Source organism: Myxocyprinus asiaticus, chromosome 20, assembly GCF_019703515.2.
Source record: "Myxocyprinus asiaticus isolate MX2 ecotype Aquarium Trade chromosome 20, UBuf_Myxa_2, whole genome shotgun sequence".
Classification (NCBI taxonomy): Eukaryota; Metazoa; Chordata; class Actinopteri; order Cypriniformes; family Catostomidae; genus Myxocyprinus; species Myxocyprinus asiaticus.
This window is the reverse complement of record NC_059363.1, coordinates 30,082,481-30,096,961: the sequence shown is the minus strand read 5'-3', so window position 1 is coordinate 30,096,961 and position 14,481 is coordinate 30,082,481. Positions and strand designations below refer to the sequence as shown.

The window sequence follows — 14,481 nt, the reverse complement described above, 5'->3', positions numbered from 1 at the left end:
ATAATCACTGATCTACTTTGTATTCCTAGCAGATAGGTTAGGTAGTTCAGGTTGTCATTACGTAACTAAATCATTATGCTCAGACGTCTATTTGAAGTAGTTAATTAGAGTTGCCACAATACTAATACAGAGTAGTGAAAGGAACTCACTGGAGCGCAGGAGGCTGCGGGTGGCTGATTTTGGCGTTGCAGGTGGGGGCAGCCCTTGACTATTTGCTGCTGCAGCAGCGACCGACAGGAAGGTGGAAAAGTAAAGACCCGAGCCCTCTCGAACAGGACTGAGGATTGGCGGGGGAGTGTATGGCGGCATGTTGAGGGGGTTGTCGACCAAGCGGACAGGTGACCGTAGGTGGCTCTGGTACGGTGTGATGCTAGAGTACACTGGTGGGGCGATGAAAGTGCCAAGTTTGGGTGGAGGAATAAATAGGGGTTCTGGACGAGGCCGTCGTTTGGCTTTGGATTTGCCATCTGCGTCGCTTCCACTTTCTGTTCCACCATTCTGTAGAAGATGAGAGATTACAGGTTAGCAAGTTGAACTGTATGGAAACCGCTCTAACCAAGGGATGTGCAAAACTACATAAAGCAAGGTTTCCTGCGCAAAGAATTTCGCCTGGGTGGCTGACGAAGTAAACTGAAAGAGTTCACTGCCTGGGTTCACATAAATCTCACACAAGCCATTACAGAACTGCTCACACTAATGATCTGCTCTGCTCTACCCTGTCTATGGCAACACAGGTACACGCCCATCAACCAGGCTTCCCTGCAATACGTGCTTCAGAGACAGGATTCCCTCGATACTGTGGCACAAGGCAAATAGCATTAGGCTACTTAATTATAAGTTAACTATATTTAAGTTGTAGCTATACATAAATATTAAGTATTTGTTTTATTTGTATTCCATAATGTGTATTGTTCTCTATGTTTTCACTCAGAAATATACACTGAAATTACCTGATTTATCACGAGAGAAAAAGCTTCACTGTCAAAAATGACTCCGTTAAATTGCCAGCATGGGTGCAGTACAATTAGGCTGGTCTTGGTGGGCTGGTGTACTTAATACTTCAGCGTGCCAGTGCGTCTTACGCATGGTCGAGCTCTCATCCTCAAGTCTTTTGACTGCGAACCCATATGGACGCATTCTAAGTAAAAGCACTACGACTGCTTTGTCATACTCTTTTACGACAGTCAATGCCAGATACATGCGCCAACAGCACACACTGTCTGCATGTCTACAAAAACTCGGCTGCATGCAGAAAGTCCAGAATAATGTGCTGATAACATTTGTGTGTCGCGCACGGTGCATTAGACGTAGCATCACGTGGAAAAATGAAGTCTACGTTGGCCTTTAATGTGTATGGCTGTAGCGACGGTGCTTTAAAGGAATAGTTCACCCAAAAATGAAAATTCTCTCAACATTTACTCACCCTCACGCCATCCCAGATGTGCATGACTTTCTTTAATCTGCTGAAATCAAATGAAGATTTTAGATGAATTTCTCAGCTATTTTGGTCTTTACAATGCAAGTGAATGGGTGCCAAATTTTGACGCTCCAAAAATCACATAAAAATAATCCATAAGACTGTGGTTAAATAAATATCTTTAGAAGTGATAAGCGTGGGTGAGAAATAGATCACTTTCACATTCTTCTTCTTGTGTTTTTGGTGATTCACATTCTTCATGCATACTGCCCCCTACTGAGCAGGGAGAAGAATTTCAAGCAACAAATGACATATATTGATCTGTTTCTCAACCTCACCTATAATATCACTTCTGAAGATATGGATTAAAACACTGGAGTCATATGGATTACTTTTATGCTGATTTATGTGCTTTCTGGAGCATCAACATTTTGGAAAACATTCACTTGCATTGTATGAACCTACATAGCTGATGTGTTTTTCTAAAAATCATAATTTGTGTTCTGTAGAAGAAAGAAAGTCATACACATCTGGGATGGCATGAGGGTGAGTAAATGATGTGAATTTTCATTTTTGGGTGAACTATCCCTTTAAGGGGGATGAATTTAAAGGATTTTTACTGGTCAAACTTTCTAAAGGCACAGTCACACATATATCCTCACTGAGAAATTCTGCGGGCCAATACAGTCATCTCAAAGGGAATCCACACGTTTGTGATGTTCACGCAATGGACTTCCGGTGGCAAAGAATTTCTTCACCTTGATTTCGCCTTGAGTTCATGTTTGGTGAACTCTGACAGGCGAAATCACCGCGTTGACCAATAGGAAGTGGCTTGGTTTGGTGGTGACCTCTGTGTGGGCGGTGATTCGTACACAGCTGCACTGATTACTCACAATGGACAAGAATATCATTTTAGCATTGAGTTTCTTTTTAACTTAAGAAAAGAATACGTTTGGCTGAGTATAGTGCAGCATTAAAACAAGGCTGCTTGACAATTATATTTTTTGCTGGTTTCAAATGTGCTTGATGTCCGCCCATGCCATATTCGCCCACAGAATTTCACCGTGAGAAGTTGTGTGTGACCGTGCCTTAAAGAGATGAAATACAGCATCCAGTCAGTGTGGTAAAGTAGCACCATTAAAAATATCCGTATATATTAGGGCTGCACGATAATGGTGAAAATGATAATCACGATTATTTTACTTAAAATTTTAATCACGATTATTAACCAAGATTATTCTGTTATTAGAAAAAAAAATTACTACAAGGCTGCACAATTTGAACAAAAAAAATAAATACCGTTGCCACTGCTTAGATCTAGATTCTAAAAGAACAAAAAACATAAAATTACATTAAACAGTAGCTTTCATGTTAAACAAGTTGTTAGAACTGCAAACTAGGAAATTATTCCTTTTGACCAAATTTAAGGCATGTTTTGCACATTCTTATGCTAATAGACACACTTACATTTGCATCCTCTTTAAAGATCCATTTTTTAAATTATTATTATTAACTTTATTACTATATCCTCATAACTTACAGTAATATACAGTGCTGGGTAGTAAAGGATTACATGTAATATGGATTACGTAATCAGGTTACAAAAATCAAGTACTTGTAATTGGATTCAATTACATTTTAAAATATTTGTAATCAGACTAAAGTTACTTTATATGGATTACATGATTACATATTAACAAGGCAACGGCAGTAAATTGTTAATTTATTGATCATCCTAATCATTCTCTTTTTTCAATCTTTTAAATTTTTTATTCTAAATCAGCACATGGCTGATATGTACGTTCAGTAAGTCTTTGAGTATTTTCGGAAGAGAAGGGGAGGTTGTGTGTATAGACCTTATTCATGTTTTGTCTGCAGAACGATCCAAAAACACTTTTAAAACACTTTTAAATGCAGTACTACCCATTGAGGAGACTGCAGGTCTATCCCTCACAGCCTCGTTATCATTCCCGTCAAAAATCAAAGAGAGCGCTGCTGTGAAAAAGGACTATTGCACTCAGAACTGATCCTCGCTACTAGCCAGCCAGGTGGAGATGGAGCGGTCTACCTCAGCATTTAACCACTGGATCTACAGAGATCATTTCATTTTTAAGGACACATGGCAAAAACATCAACCTAACCAACTCAAACACATTTTTTTCAATTATTATTTGAATTATCAATCTCTGTGTGATATAACCATGTGTCGCAATGTCTTTGGAAGGGTTTTGTCCAAAGGCATAAAAAAAATTCACAAATACACGTCATTTCATATTCAATTGGATTAGCGTCGTAAAGTTACTTTTAGTTTCTTAAATTGCTTTTGTGGTCGGCTTCAAAAATGTAAATGAAATGAATGCACTTTTGGTGTAGTAATAATTTTACTAACTTCCAACGTTTTTGTGACACAGAAATATGCGGATTATTGGGGAATTATAATCCCCACTCATTTTCCACTCTGCCTTCCTCCTCCATTTCTCCGAAAGAATGTGTACCGCGTATGTAGTGCACATTTCTTGCACGCGGTGGTGATTTTGCGTTACCGCGATACAAACGATTATCGCCCACCCCTACATGATACAGAAGTAATCTCACATTCTCCTCTCGGTTGAGACATCCAGGATAAGTACACAAACGCATCATTTAAATTTAAAACAAAGAATGGGAGAGATCATGAGCAGAGAAAATGACAATTATTATGGTTTTCATATCGGATAGGTCAGTCATGTACTCACCTGCCCTGTGCTCTCAGACAGAGAGTTCCGCAGAGAGCGGCGCCGGGTGACAATCACAGAGGTCTTGTACTCAGAGCAACTCATTTCGTGAGACCCCAAAGGTCGCGATGGCCAACTGGCTGAGAGAGAAGCCTGCTTGTGATCTGGGGACGAGGAATCAGTCTGCCTCACTGGTACAGAGACTGGGATGACCAGTGGCATGAGGCTCTCATCTTTGGGACGCTTGGCACTCACCTGATCCACCTCATCTGCCCCTCGACCTGGACCTGACGGGGCCACAGGGGGACTCCAGGATCTGTGTGGCTCTTGCTGACAACACAAATGATTAACACACTTAAATTAAAGGTTAAACAAAAAGCTTGAATCTCAGCAGTCAATCCTTCCTCCCTTTCTGTAGTTACAGTGGGAAATGAGTGCTTCAGAACTGATAAGATACACTATATTAGCACAGGAAATGAGGTCAGCTCAAAACCATTTTTAAAAACTTGTGAAATCATAGTTCACTCTGAATGTTGGTAACACCCCCAGGCTTAAATGAGGAAAGACCGAAATGACTTAAACCGTCTGTCAAACTCTTATTTCAAAATTATATTTCAAATCTGCAATGCAGTTTCTGACAACAGTGGTCTTCTTTCTTTAGCTTAAATCATGCTAAAAATTAAATTTTCAGGCTGGCAAGCTAACGCATATTAAGAGTAAACAAACAAGATGATACCTCTAATCAAAAAGACAATTGGCTCTTTAAACTGAAAGACAGGACTTCCATTCCTATAGCGACCATACTGAGTGTTATGATTTCTCCCATTTATTTTTCTATGATATTTCGATCTCCACCACCTTATACTGTCTCTGCTAAGACCTTAGTTCTGCTACATGGTGAAATGTCTTGCCCTACAGTCAGTAACAGACTGCATACAGTACATTATGTATTGATCTGTGCCATGAGTAAATAAAACAATGGCATATCACCATAGGACAAGATCTTAGGCCAATATAACCCAGCTCTCCTGTGGGTTTGTTAATGATTAGAAAAGGGGTTCCTTCAGTGGAATGCTCACTGTACTGAATCCACAGTGCTCCATAAAACAGGAACTTGAAGAGCCAGACAAAAATGCCACTTGTCGCAATTTCACAATGCCAGAAAATTTCAAAACTTCTTTAAAAAAACAAAAAAAAACAACAAAAAAAAAACCCCAATGGTGTTTGAGTCAGAAAAGAAGCATTCTGGGAAGAGCACTAAACCCTTGTTTCCAAATCCTGTTTCTCTTAAATAATAAGTTTAAGCATCATAGCTAAGAAAATGAAAACCACTGAAACTTTGACACACTGCGAAAAAACAATTGCAATCTATGCGTCACTACCACCATGTGTCTAGCTGAAAGTTGAGTGAAAATCGAGAAATCTCTGAAGATGTGGACTGTCTTATCTAAACTTTGGCCTTCCTGGCACCGCTGAGGCATCCAGATTAGTACATGAAGCCCTTTGCAGCTCACTCCCCCTTGAGCAAGATCTATTTTTAAGCCTAAGTTTAAAGTAAAGGAGGTTTAGAGGCATAAAACAACTTCCATCAACACCAAGAGACAAAAAAATAAAAAAAAAGAAAACTCACTGACTCATATATCTACTACTGTCAAATTACATGGAATAATCTGACCGAAAATTGCTTTACCTACTGTTCTTTTTATGTTCTGTATGCCATCTGATCCCTAGATCAACACTATATGCACTCACACACCCTTTCTTTGTTTTCTTCAGTTAGTTGTCTTGAGGGAGTGCTGTTGTCCTTTTCAAAGGAAGTTTACGTAACAAGGAAAAGCAGGCTGAACTAAATAGCATGGACCAAAAACATTTAGGTCCCCTCCTTAAACTAATACTTTATTGCTAGTTGCACTAATTATCCATGCGCAATATGACAATAAACAAACCAAGCAATTAGCATTAGTCCACAGGCAGAAAATGAACTCCTATTCCAAAACAAAAACTAAACTCAATAACACAACAAAATAAAAATTAGTCAACCATGAGATAGTGATTGTAATTGTGTGGAAAACCTTTGTATGAATCGACAGATCACGTGATCTAATGGCTACAGTCAGCGTCTTTTCTTTACTATCTTTGAACTCCCCTTACAACTGAGAAACTTGCAGAACCTGTAAGCATTCAAAACAGATACAGCATCCTCTTTGTACCATGTTAAAGGGATCGTTAACCCAAAAATTACAATTCTCTAATTTTTTACTCACCCTCATGATATTCCAGGCATGTATGACTTTCTTTCTTCACCAGAACACATTTTAAGAAAAATATCTCAGCTCAGTAGGTCCTTAAAATGCAAGTGAATGGAGAATTTTCTTTTGAAGCTCCAAAACTCACAGACAGTCAGCATAAACGTCACCGATATGACTCCAGTGGTTAAATTAATGATCACTTTTGGTGTGAAAAAAGATATCAATATTTAAGTACTTTTTAACTATAAACCACCGCTTCCGTTAGGCTTCATGATAGGGTGGACTAGGATTGTCGTGTTGTCGAATAGGATTATTATTCTAAAACACTTCATTAGGCTCTTAATAGTTTAAGTCATCTCTGTAGACAATATCTGAATATCTGAAAGCAAAGCAGTTTTTTTTTTTCTAATATCTAACATCATTCAATGTGGTGATGTGTGGTTTAAAAAAATCTGCATGACAGATGCACATGACTGTTGGCGCATGACACATTGTTTTAGCTGTTTACCTCATCAGTGCTGGTTAGAATGTCAGGCTCTCTTTTTTTGAGATGTAGGACCTCCTCCATAGCAATTTAAGATAAAATAAACTCAAAACTCAGTACAAAATCAAACAGGTAACACAAGTTTTGAAGTATGTGCCGCGATAGAGAGAAACCGGGTTGAGTAGAGCAAGTGTCTGTGGAGCCCAATCTAGAATCCTGCTGAACTTGTGAGCACTTTCAAGCCCCGTTCACACATCCAGCAACCTGATGTCGCTAGTCTCTAGGTGTGTCCCAAACCGCACACTTCTGCACTATTTTACTTCATTTTGAAGAGCAAGTAGTGCGAGTAGTATGTTTACACTGAAAATGCAACAAAAAGAAGTGTACTACGAGTACCCGGATGATGGAATTTTTCAACCGTCAAACCGGAGTGTGAAATGTTGGGACACTTCATACACTCAGCGCACGCGGCTTACATAGCTGAAGGGACGGAGTTACCAGCAACGATGGTGATCTGGCAAAACAACTGTAAATAATGGAGAATATGACAAAGTGAAACTTCTGTGAAGACAGCACCTTACAAAAATGAGTTAAATGCTTTACCATCATACCATGCTGTGTGAATATGTATATTATTGCAATATAAGTGTTGAACTGAGGGTGGATAGCACGCTAAAGCTAGCGGCAACACAACGCTTTGGTTTGAAATGTCACTTCCATCAGCTATGAAACGTTGAACGCTTCGGTGTATTAAAAAAACGCTAAGTGTTCTATTTGGGAAGATACTACACCACTGCTGTGGAGGGTGTTGTTACATAAACTACAGCAGTGCTCAATGCATTTAACACTAACCAAATTAGCGATCTATCTAATGTACAAAATCTACGACTCAAACCTCAGACTGCCAATAATTTCCTTTCCACACATAATTTTATATTATATCCATGTATGTGGTTACAGACAAATCATATAGAACAGTGAAATCGCTCCCAGAAACTTTTATTTCTCCCCTGTCTTGCCTGCACTCGACTCCATTATCTCAAAAGAGACGGGTGATGTGAGCTTTACTGAATACAGTCTTCACTTCTATTGGTTGTCACTCCCAAAATTTGCTGCTCATTTGCATAAAGTTAAACTTTTCTTAACTTTGTCGAGTCTCTTGCCACGGCCTCATTTATTCACCAGAGGTCGCTCGTGTCACCAGAAGTCGGCAGCTCTCAATGAAAATTAATGGGATTGTGTCGCTTTGTCGCTGGAAGTCGCTGCATGCGTGTATGGGGCTTCATGCTTCAGATATAGCGAGCGCGAAAATCACGTGAAACAGCTGCATGTGTCTGATGAGAAGCATATTCAGAGCGCAAGATTAATGTCATTGAATTTGCCCGAAATTTAGCTTGGGCGGCCGCCGAAAAATGGTCAGTACCTGAAAAACCATGTTTCTTCAGTTCTCCAAGTCTCACATAAAGCCGCTCCTCCTTCCTCCTCCATTTCTCAGACAGAATGTGTACCGCGTACGTAGTACACATTTCTTGCACGCAGTGGCGATTTTGCATTACCGCGATACAGACGATAATCCAAAATGTATACCGGTTGCCACATTTCTTCAAGTTTATCATGTCTACTGGTATATCGCACACCCCTTCATGATACAGAAGTAATCTCACATTCTCTTCTCGGTTGAGACATCCAGGATAAGCACACAAACACACCATTGTTAGCAAAGAAACAGATAAATACAGATCTAAACCAAAACCAACAAAGCTACTGTACAGCATTCCTAATACACAGTTGTAAACAGCGCTGCTCTTCCGGCTGTGTCCATCAGTTCTTGCGTGTTTCAAATGCCAATGTGATTACGTCACACGCGCGAACCACTCCTGACTGGAAGCATGATTTAAAGAAGTACTTAAATAATTATCTTTTTTGCACCAAAAGCGATCGAGTTGCTTTAGAAGACATTAATTTAACAGCTGGTGACTATGTTTGTCAAGTTCCAAATAAAGAGAAAATTATATAAGAGGAAGTAGTTTTCGTTTATAAGGTATTTATTTCAATAACTGGAGTTGAAAAAAAAAAATAGGCATTACAATATGGTTATTTAATATATAAACCAATTTTTATTGTTTTTTTTGTTTGTTTTTTGTGTTGTTGAAAAATTTTACTATATTGTGATATATATCATTATTGTGATATAAAATTAGTAATATCGTGATATAAAATTTGTCATATCGCTCACCCCTAGGATCATGGCAATGGAATACGTCACACGAGAGACCGCTTGGACTCCACCCTCTCATGAAGCCTATGGAAGCAATGGTTTCTAGTTAAAAATTACTTAAATATTGATCTTTTTTCACACCAAAAGTGAGCGTATCGCTTTAGAAGACATTAATTTAACCGCTGGAGTCGTATGGATGACGTTTATGCTGACTGTCTGTGATTTATGGCGCTTCAAAAAAGAAATCTCCATTCACTTGCATTTTAAGGACCTAATGAGCTGAGAAATTTTTCTATTTTTCTTCAAATGTGTTCTGCAGAAGAAAGAAAGTCATACATACCTGGGATATCATGAGGGTGAGTAAATAATGAGAATTTTTAATTCTGGGGTGAACTATTCCATTAAGCAATCATTAAAATGTCAACTTCCCTTGAGAAAAAGATCATTATTAATTATGTCACAGTGAGCCTGTTTACCTGTTCACCAATACTCAAACCCAGTTTATTAAAAAAATCCAACAACGCAACATGAGACTTGAAATAATCTGATTATTCTCAATCGGTTTTTGCATAAACCTTTTATGACCTAACCCAGATAAATGAAAGCCTAGGCCTGTCACGATTATTAAATAACCGTCTGATCAAGCATTCTAATTCCAATCACATTTTAATGCCCAAATAAGGGAATTTTAAGCGATAATACTGTATAAGTGCCATGAACGGTGCGTTTGGGTGTCATTCATTTGAACTCCGAGTCTGAGCGTCACTAAGCCTTACCGTGGACTCACACTGATGTGTGCACTGTCAGCAGAGGCACGTGCCAAACTCCCGCGAAAATATAGTATAAACTGTGATAGTGAACGCAAAGCGCTCCAGTTTCACTTTAAATGACTGTTTAATGGCAAATGTTCCTAGTTTATACATGCACCGACAGAGGAAGAGACGCACGCTTACTCTATTTCTGTGGTGTGATGAAATAATGAAACGAAATCTCAAAGGATTTGCTTCATGACAAATAAGGGCATGTGGGTTTAATCAGAGCATTAAAATAATGTGTGAAAGTGAAGAAATTAAGAAAGAAATGTTTTAATATGGCATAATATAATAACAAATAGAATATAAATCTATTAAAATATATATAAACATTATTTCATTTTTTTAGTTAAAATTTTATCAAATATATGAGTTTAAATGTAAGTGTAAATGTAAAATTGACCAAAAAGAGTATTTTAAGTATTTAGGAATATTTTGATATTTAAAACAAGTTTTTAAAGCCTTAAAAGGAAATCACATATCCCTATTTTATTATCTGATTTATACATTTCAATTAAAATGTAAAAATGACTTAAGGTGTATGAAGCACACATGCAGAAAAAAAAGCACACCTTAATAAATATGACAATTTATATGACAATCGTGAAAGCCCTTAAAGAGACAATTAATCGTCATAGCCCAAAATAAGACAATTAATCGTCATAAATCGCAATTATTTGTTGTACAATTAATCTTCAGCCAAATTTCATAATCGTGACAGCCCTAGGAAAACCATTTAATGCGTTTACCAAACGTTGTCAGCTTATTAAAGCACAATCGGTGTAAGAACACAGATTAACTGCTAAGGATGAGTATTTACCTTTGAAATGCTAAATATATCAATGAATTAATACTTGCTTGAAAGTCATTTCTTTTCTCTTACATACTTGACTAAAAATGCCTGTCAGCCGACCTACCTTAATACTACGTGAGGGAAGGGATTCCCTTTCCGAAGCCTTCTGAGCCAAGGTTTCCAGGTTGACCTCTTGTGATACCCTCCTCTTGCGCCGTGTGCTCTGGATTACACCTGTTGGAGCGGCCCTGATGTCTTGTGTGACATTGGTCTCAGAAGCTCCATTCTGAGAGCCTTGAGTATGATGATCAGTTGGCATGACAAACGGGTTATCTGAGGTAGGGCCTCCACCCTCTTTAGAAAGCCGACGTGATCTTCGGGGCCCAGGCGGTTGGGTCTCGATGGATTGATGAGAAACTGTAGGGGGTACAGAATCCTGACACTGTGTTGACAGAGGATCAGTAGTCTCTTGGGACTGTCCTTTTAACAGAGGATGATGCTGATCAAGTGAGGGGGCATGTAGCTTCTGCCCATCAGAGTAATTGTCCACTACATGTTGGCTCTGATGAGGTTGTTCAGATTTTTGTTGCTGTTGCATCAAGTCCAGTTGCTGTTGGATTTGTTGCATATGCTGTTGTTGCACTTGCTGTTGTGGAGGCTGTATTTGCTGTGTTTGTGGCTGTAATGGCTGTGATTGTGGTGCTTGCCGAGGCAGTTTTTGACGCTGAAGCTCCTGTTGCTGTATCTGCCGTTCCAGTTGTTGTTGCTGCTGCTGCTGAAGCATTATCTGTCGCCGCATCTGAAGTTTTTGCTGTTGCTCCTGTTGCTGCAGTTGTTGAAAGTGATGTTGGGAATTCATCTGTGTACTGTAATTCAAATTTGGCAAGGTCCGATTGCCCTGAACGACCTGATAGTAACCTGCTACCAAGTTCTGCTTGGGCTGTCCAAAAGCTAACTGAAAGGGTTGCAGCACAGAATTCTCAGTGGTGGATTGTCCGTGCTGCTGTGGATTCAACATTCCAGGCTTTTGCGTCTGCTGAAAATTTTGCAGCTGCTTCCACTCCATGCTCCGGCTGGTTTTGGGGGAATCCTTGAAGCCCTCTTCGCTCATATTAGCCCCCTGTTTTTCAGTTGCCCTAATGGTAGATGGCTCAGGTTGCTGCTGCTGTTGTTGTATTGCCATGCTCTCATGAATCTGCTTTGCAAAAACAGTCTGCGACCCAAAGTAAGGGGCAAAGTTCTGGGGCCAAGCTGTCACACCTTGTGACCAATTGTTTGGTCTCTGCTGAGGCTGCAAAGATGGGTCTTGATGTGCCCACTTCATGGGCATCGTCTGTTGGTAGTGCCCACGGCTTTGATCACCCTTCTCTGGGCTAAAAATGACAGAATTGAGGTACATATGTGGTGCTTCTGCATTGGAGCTTTCCACACCCCTACCGTCATAATGGCCTGGCCCAGAGGGAGTGACCCCAATGCCATAGTATGGCGAGGCCTCTGAATGCTGAGAGGCCTCTTTCATTGCCACACCCTGATCGTTAAAGAAAGTGATGCGCTTTCCGGTCCTCTTTGAGTTCGGTTTCTGTTGAGGCTGCAAACTCATGACTTTCATGAATAAAGATACATGGGATGGTTGGAGTGGGTGGTAAGGAAGTAAACAATAGTTCAAACACCCAAACCACACAAAGTTCCCTCTGGTATAATGAAATGTCTTGGAGTATCACTCTGGCCCTTGACAAGTTTTATGCAAGTTAACGGTCATCCAAACCTACTCAACATGGTAGGAATACAGGTGAGCTTTAAAAAACAAAACTGCAGCATCTCTTATGCAGAAATAACTTGGAGTACGGTGTGGCTCAAGCATGTCTATTTGCTTTTTGCTTCAATGCTAATTGCTCAGATCCTGGGACATCAAGTTGGGTTGAGAAGGCTTTTGGTTAGCTTTTTGCTCATTCATAGGAGACAACCTGAAGAGAAAATGGTCAAAAATATTATGGTTAGCCATCAAAGTCAGCACTTGCGGTTTTATCTTTTTGCACGTGAGTTTCTCCTGTAATGGCGGATCTCCCAGCACGAGTTCTTTAATGCATGCTATAATTACAACAAATCTTACCTTACACTTCACATCAGATGCACTGAAGGACAGATTATATCACAGCAGTTGCACTGAAGGTCAGATTATATATAAAATATAAATGTAGTTTTTAGATATTTATAATGATTGATTATGATAGATTAGATGCGATTGCGCTTGCAGGCTATGCGCGCCGCCATATTTTTTTTGCAATGCAAGATGGGATTCGGAGTCATCTCTTCATAGAAGCATACAAAAGGAGAAGCATAGAAGGTTCTAAAAAACTAGCCCTTCCACTTTCCCAGCCGGAAGTGGTTGTGACGGACGGAATGGAAGAAGGCTCGAGTGGACTGACTAGTTTGTATATTCTTTGACGTCAAAAAACATGGCCGCAGCGCTGCATCAAAACAGTGCGCTCTGATGGTAACAGCTTTATACTTTTATTTAGCGATTGTTTGAAAGTTAATTTGTCATATACAAATAAATATACTGTGATGCTGAAAAGACTATTTGAGCAGCTGGTTCATCATGACAATTGGTTCAGTCCCTCTTTTGCTTGTAAACAGCAGCACGAATGCAGATCACACTGGTTTGATCATACGCATCTGATCCCATCCTTGTGTAATCAAACCGGTTTGATCGTACGTGCAAAAGGGTTAATGTGGTGTTCAGCTAAAATGGCTGTTTCAGAAATTTCATGAATGGGGCCCTAAAGAAAGGATTTGAAAGGGAAAGGTGGATTGTTTAGGGCTGGGGAGCTAAAAGTATTTTGAACACATATCGCATTCAGGGTAGTCTGTTCATGATGCAATGTTTGCACAGGAAATAACTGATTAATCTTAGCAACCAACATGACAAATATTAGGGGTGTAACGGTTCTTGTTAAAAAAAAAAAAACGAACCGTACGGTTCGCCACCCACGGTTCGGGAAGCATCGGCACCATGGTCAGTTCACCTCACGTTTAACGACGCATCTCGAGCACAAGTTTTGGTCAAGAAAACAAAGCATCAAACAAAGCAGTTACAACCTCCGCTAATGCACCTGAATGGATATGCTCCAACTGTGTTTTACGTGGGTCACCTTGATGACATCACTGTTTTGCAAGCGTTGTGTGCAGTTGAAAATGGCAAGTGGAGAAAACGAAACGCTGATAGAGAAGCCCCATGCGTTTCTCCTTTCTATGAACATTTTCTTTTTGCAGTTAATTACAACAGCGATGTTCAAAAGACATTTACAAAACAGGCACTGTTTGCAGGCGTCGCTCGACACGAGTGCTGTATACTGGTAATACATGTCAATAGTGCGCATGAGGGTTTGTTTAAAACGTGCACACAAGTTCTTCCTGTTTCCTTGCACGGCTGTATGCTATCACGAACATCAATAATGCGCTTTGATTAATGGCATTAAGATGCCGTTATACTAATACATTGATACATGATTAATCATTTTCGCCAACATCACCCAGGGAAAGAGCCGCAGGTGAGCCAAAACTGCACACACTCCCTTCCATTTTTAAGCAGGCACTCAGGTGCTAATTCTGACAGACATGACACAATAACTAAAGTGCTTGGGGTGTTAATGTGGGATTTCCACATATGATTAAAATACTCAAGCAGCATTATCACAACATCCCTTCTCGTATGCATTTTAATAGCAAGGTTATTCCTTTTATAGTGATGTACAGCTTCCAAATATTGAATATGTTGAGATGAGTTTGAAGTG

General features: G+C 39.6%; 1 protein-coding gene across 2 annotated transcripts in view; it reads right to left on the bottom strand.

Annotated features, from left to right (window-relative positions):
* The window catches only part of LOC127411302 (mitotic deacetylase-associated SANT domain protein-like), a 54,725-nt gene that overhangs the window by 23,233 nt on the left and 17,011 nt on the right, over window positions 1-14,481 (bottom strand). For both annotated transcript variants that reach the window (XM_051646780.1, XM_051646781.1), the window contains exons 2-4: window positions 10,812-12,651; window positions 4,153-4,461; window positions 150-498 (exon numbers count right to left, since the gene is read on the bottom strand). In XM_051646780.1, coding sequence (XP_051502740.1) covers window positions 150-498; window positions 4,153-4,461; window positions 10,812-12,296 — 2,143 coding nt within the window. In that variant the 5' untranslated portion in view covers window positions 12,297-12,651. The remainder of the gene's footprint in view (window positions 1-149; window positions 499-4,152; window positions 4,462-10,811; window positions 12,652-14,481) is intronic.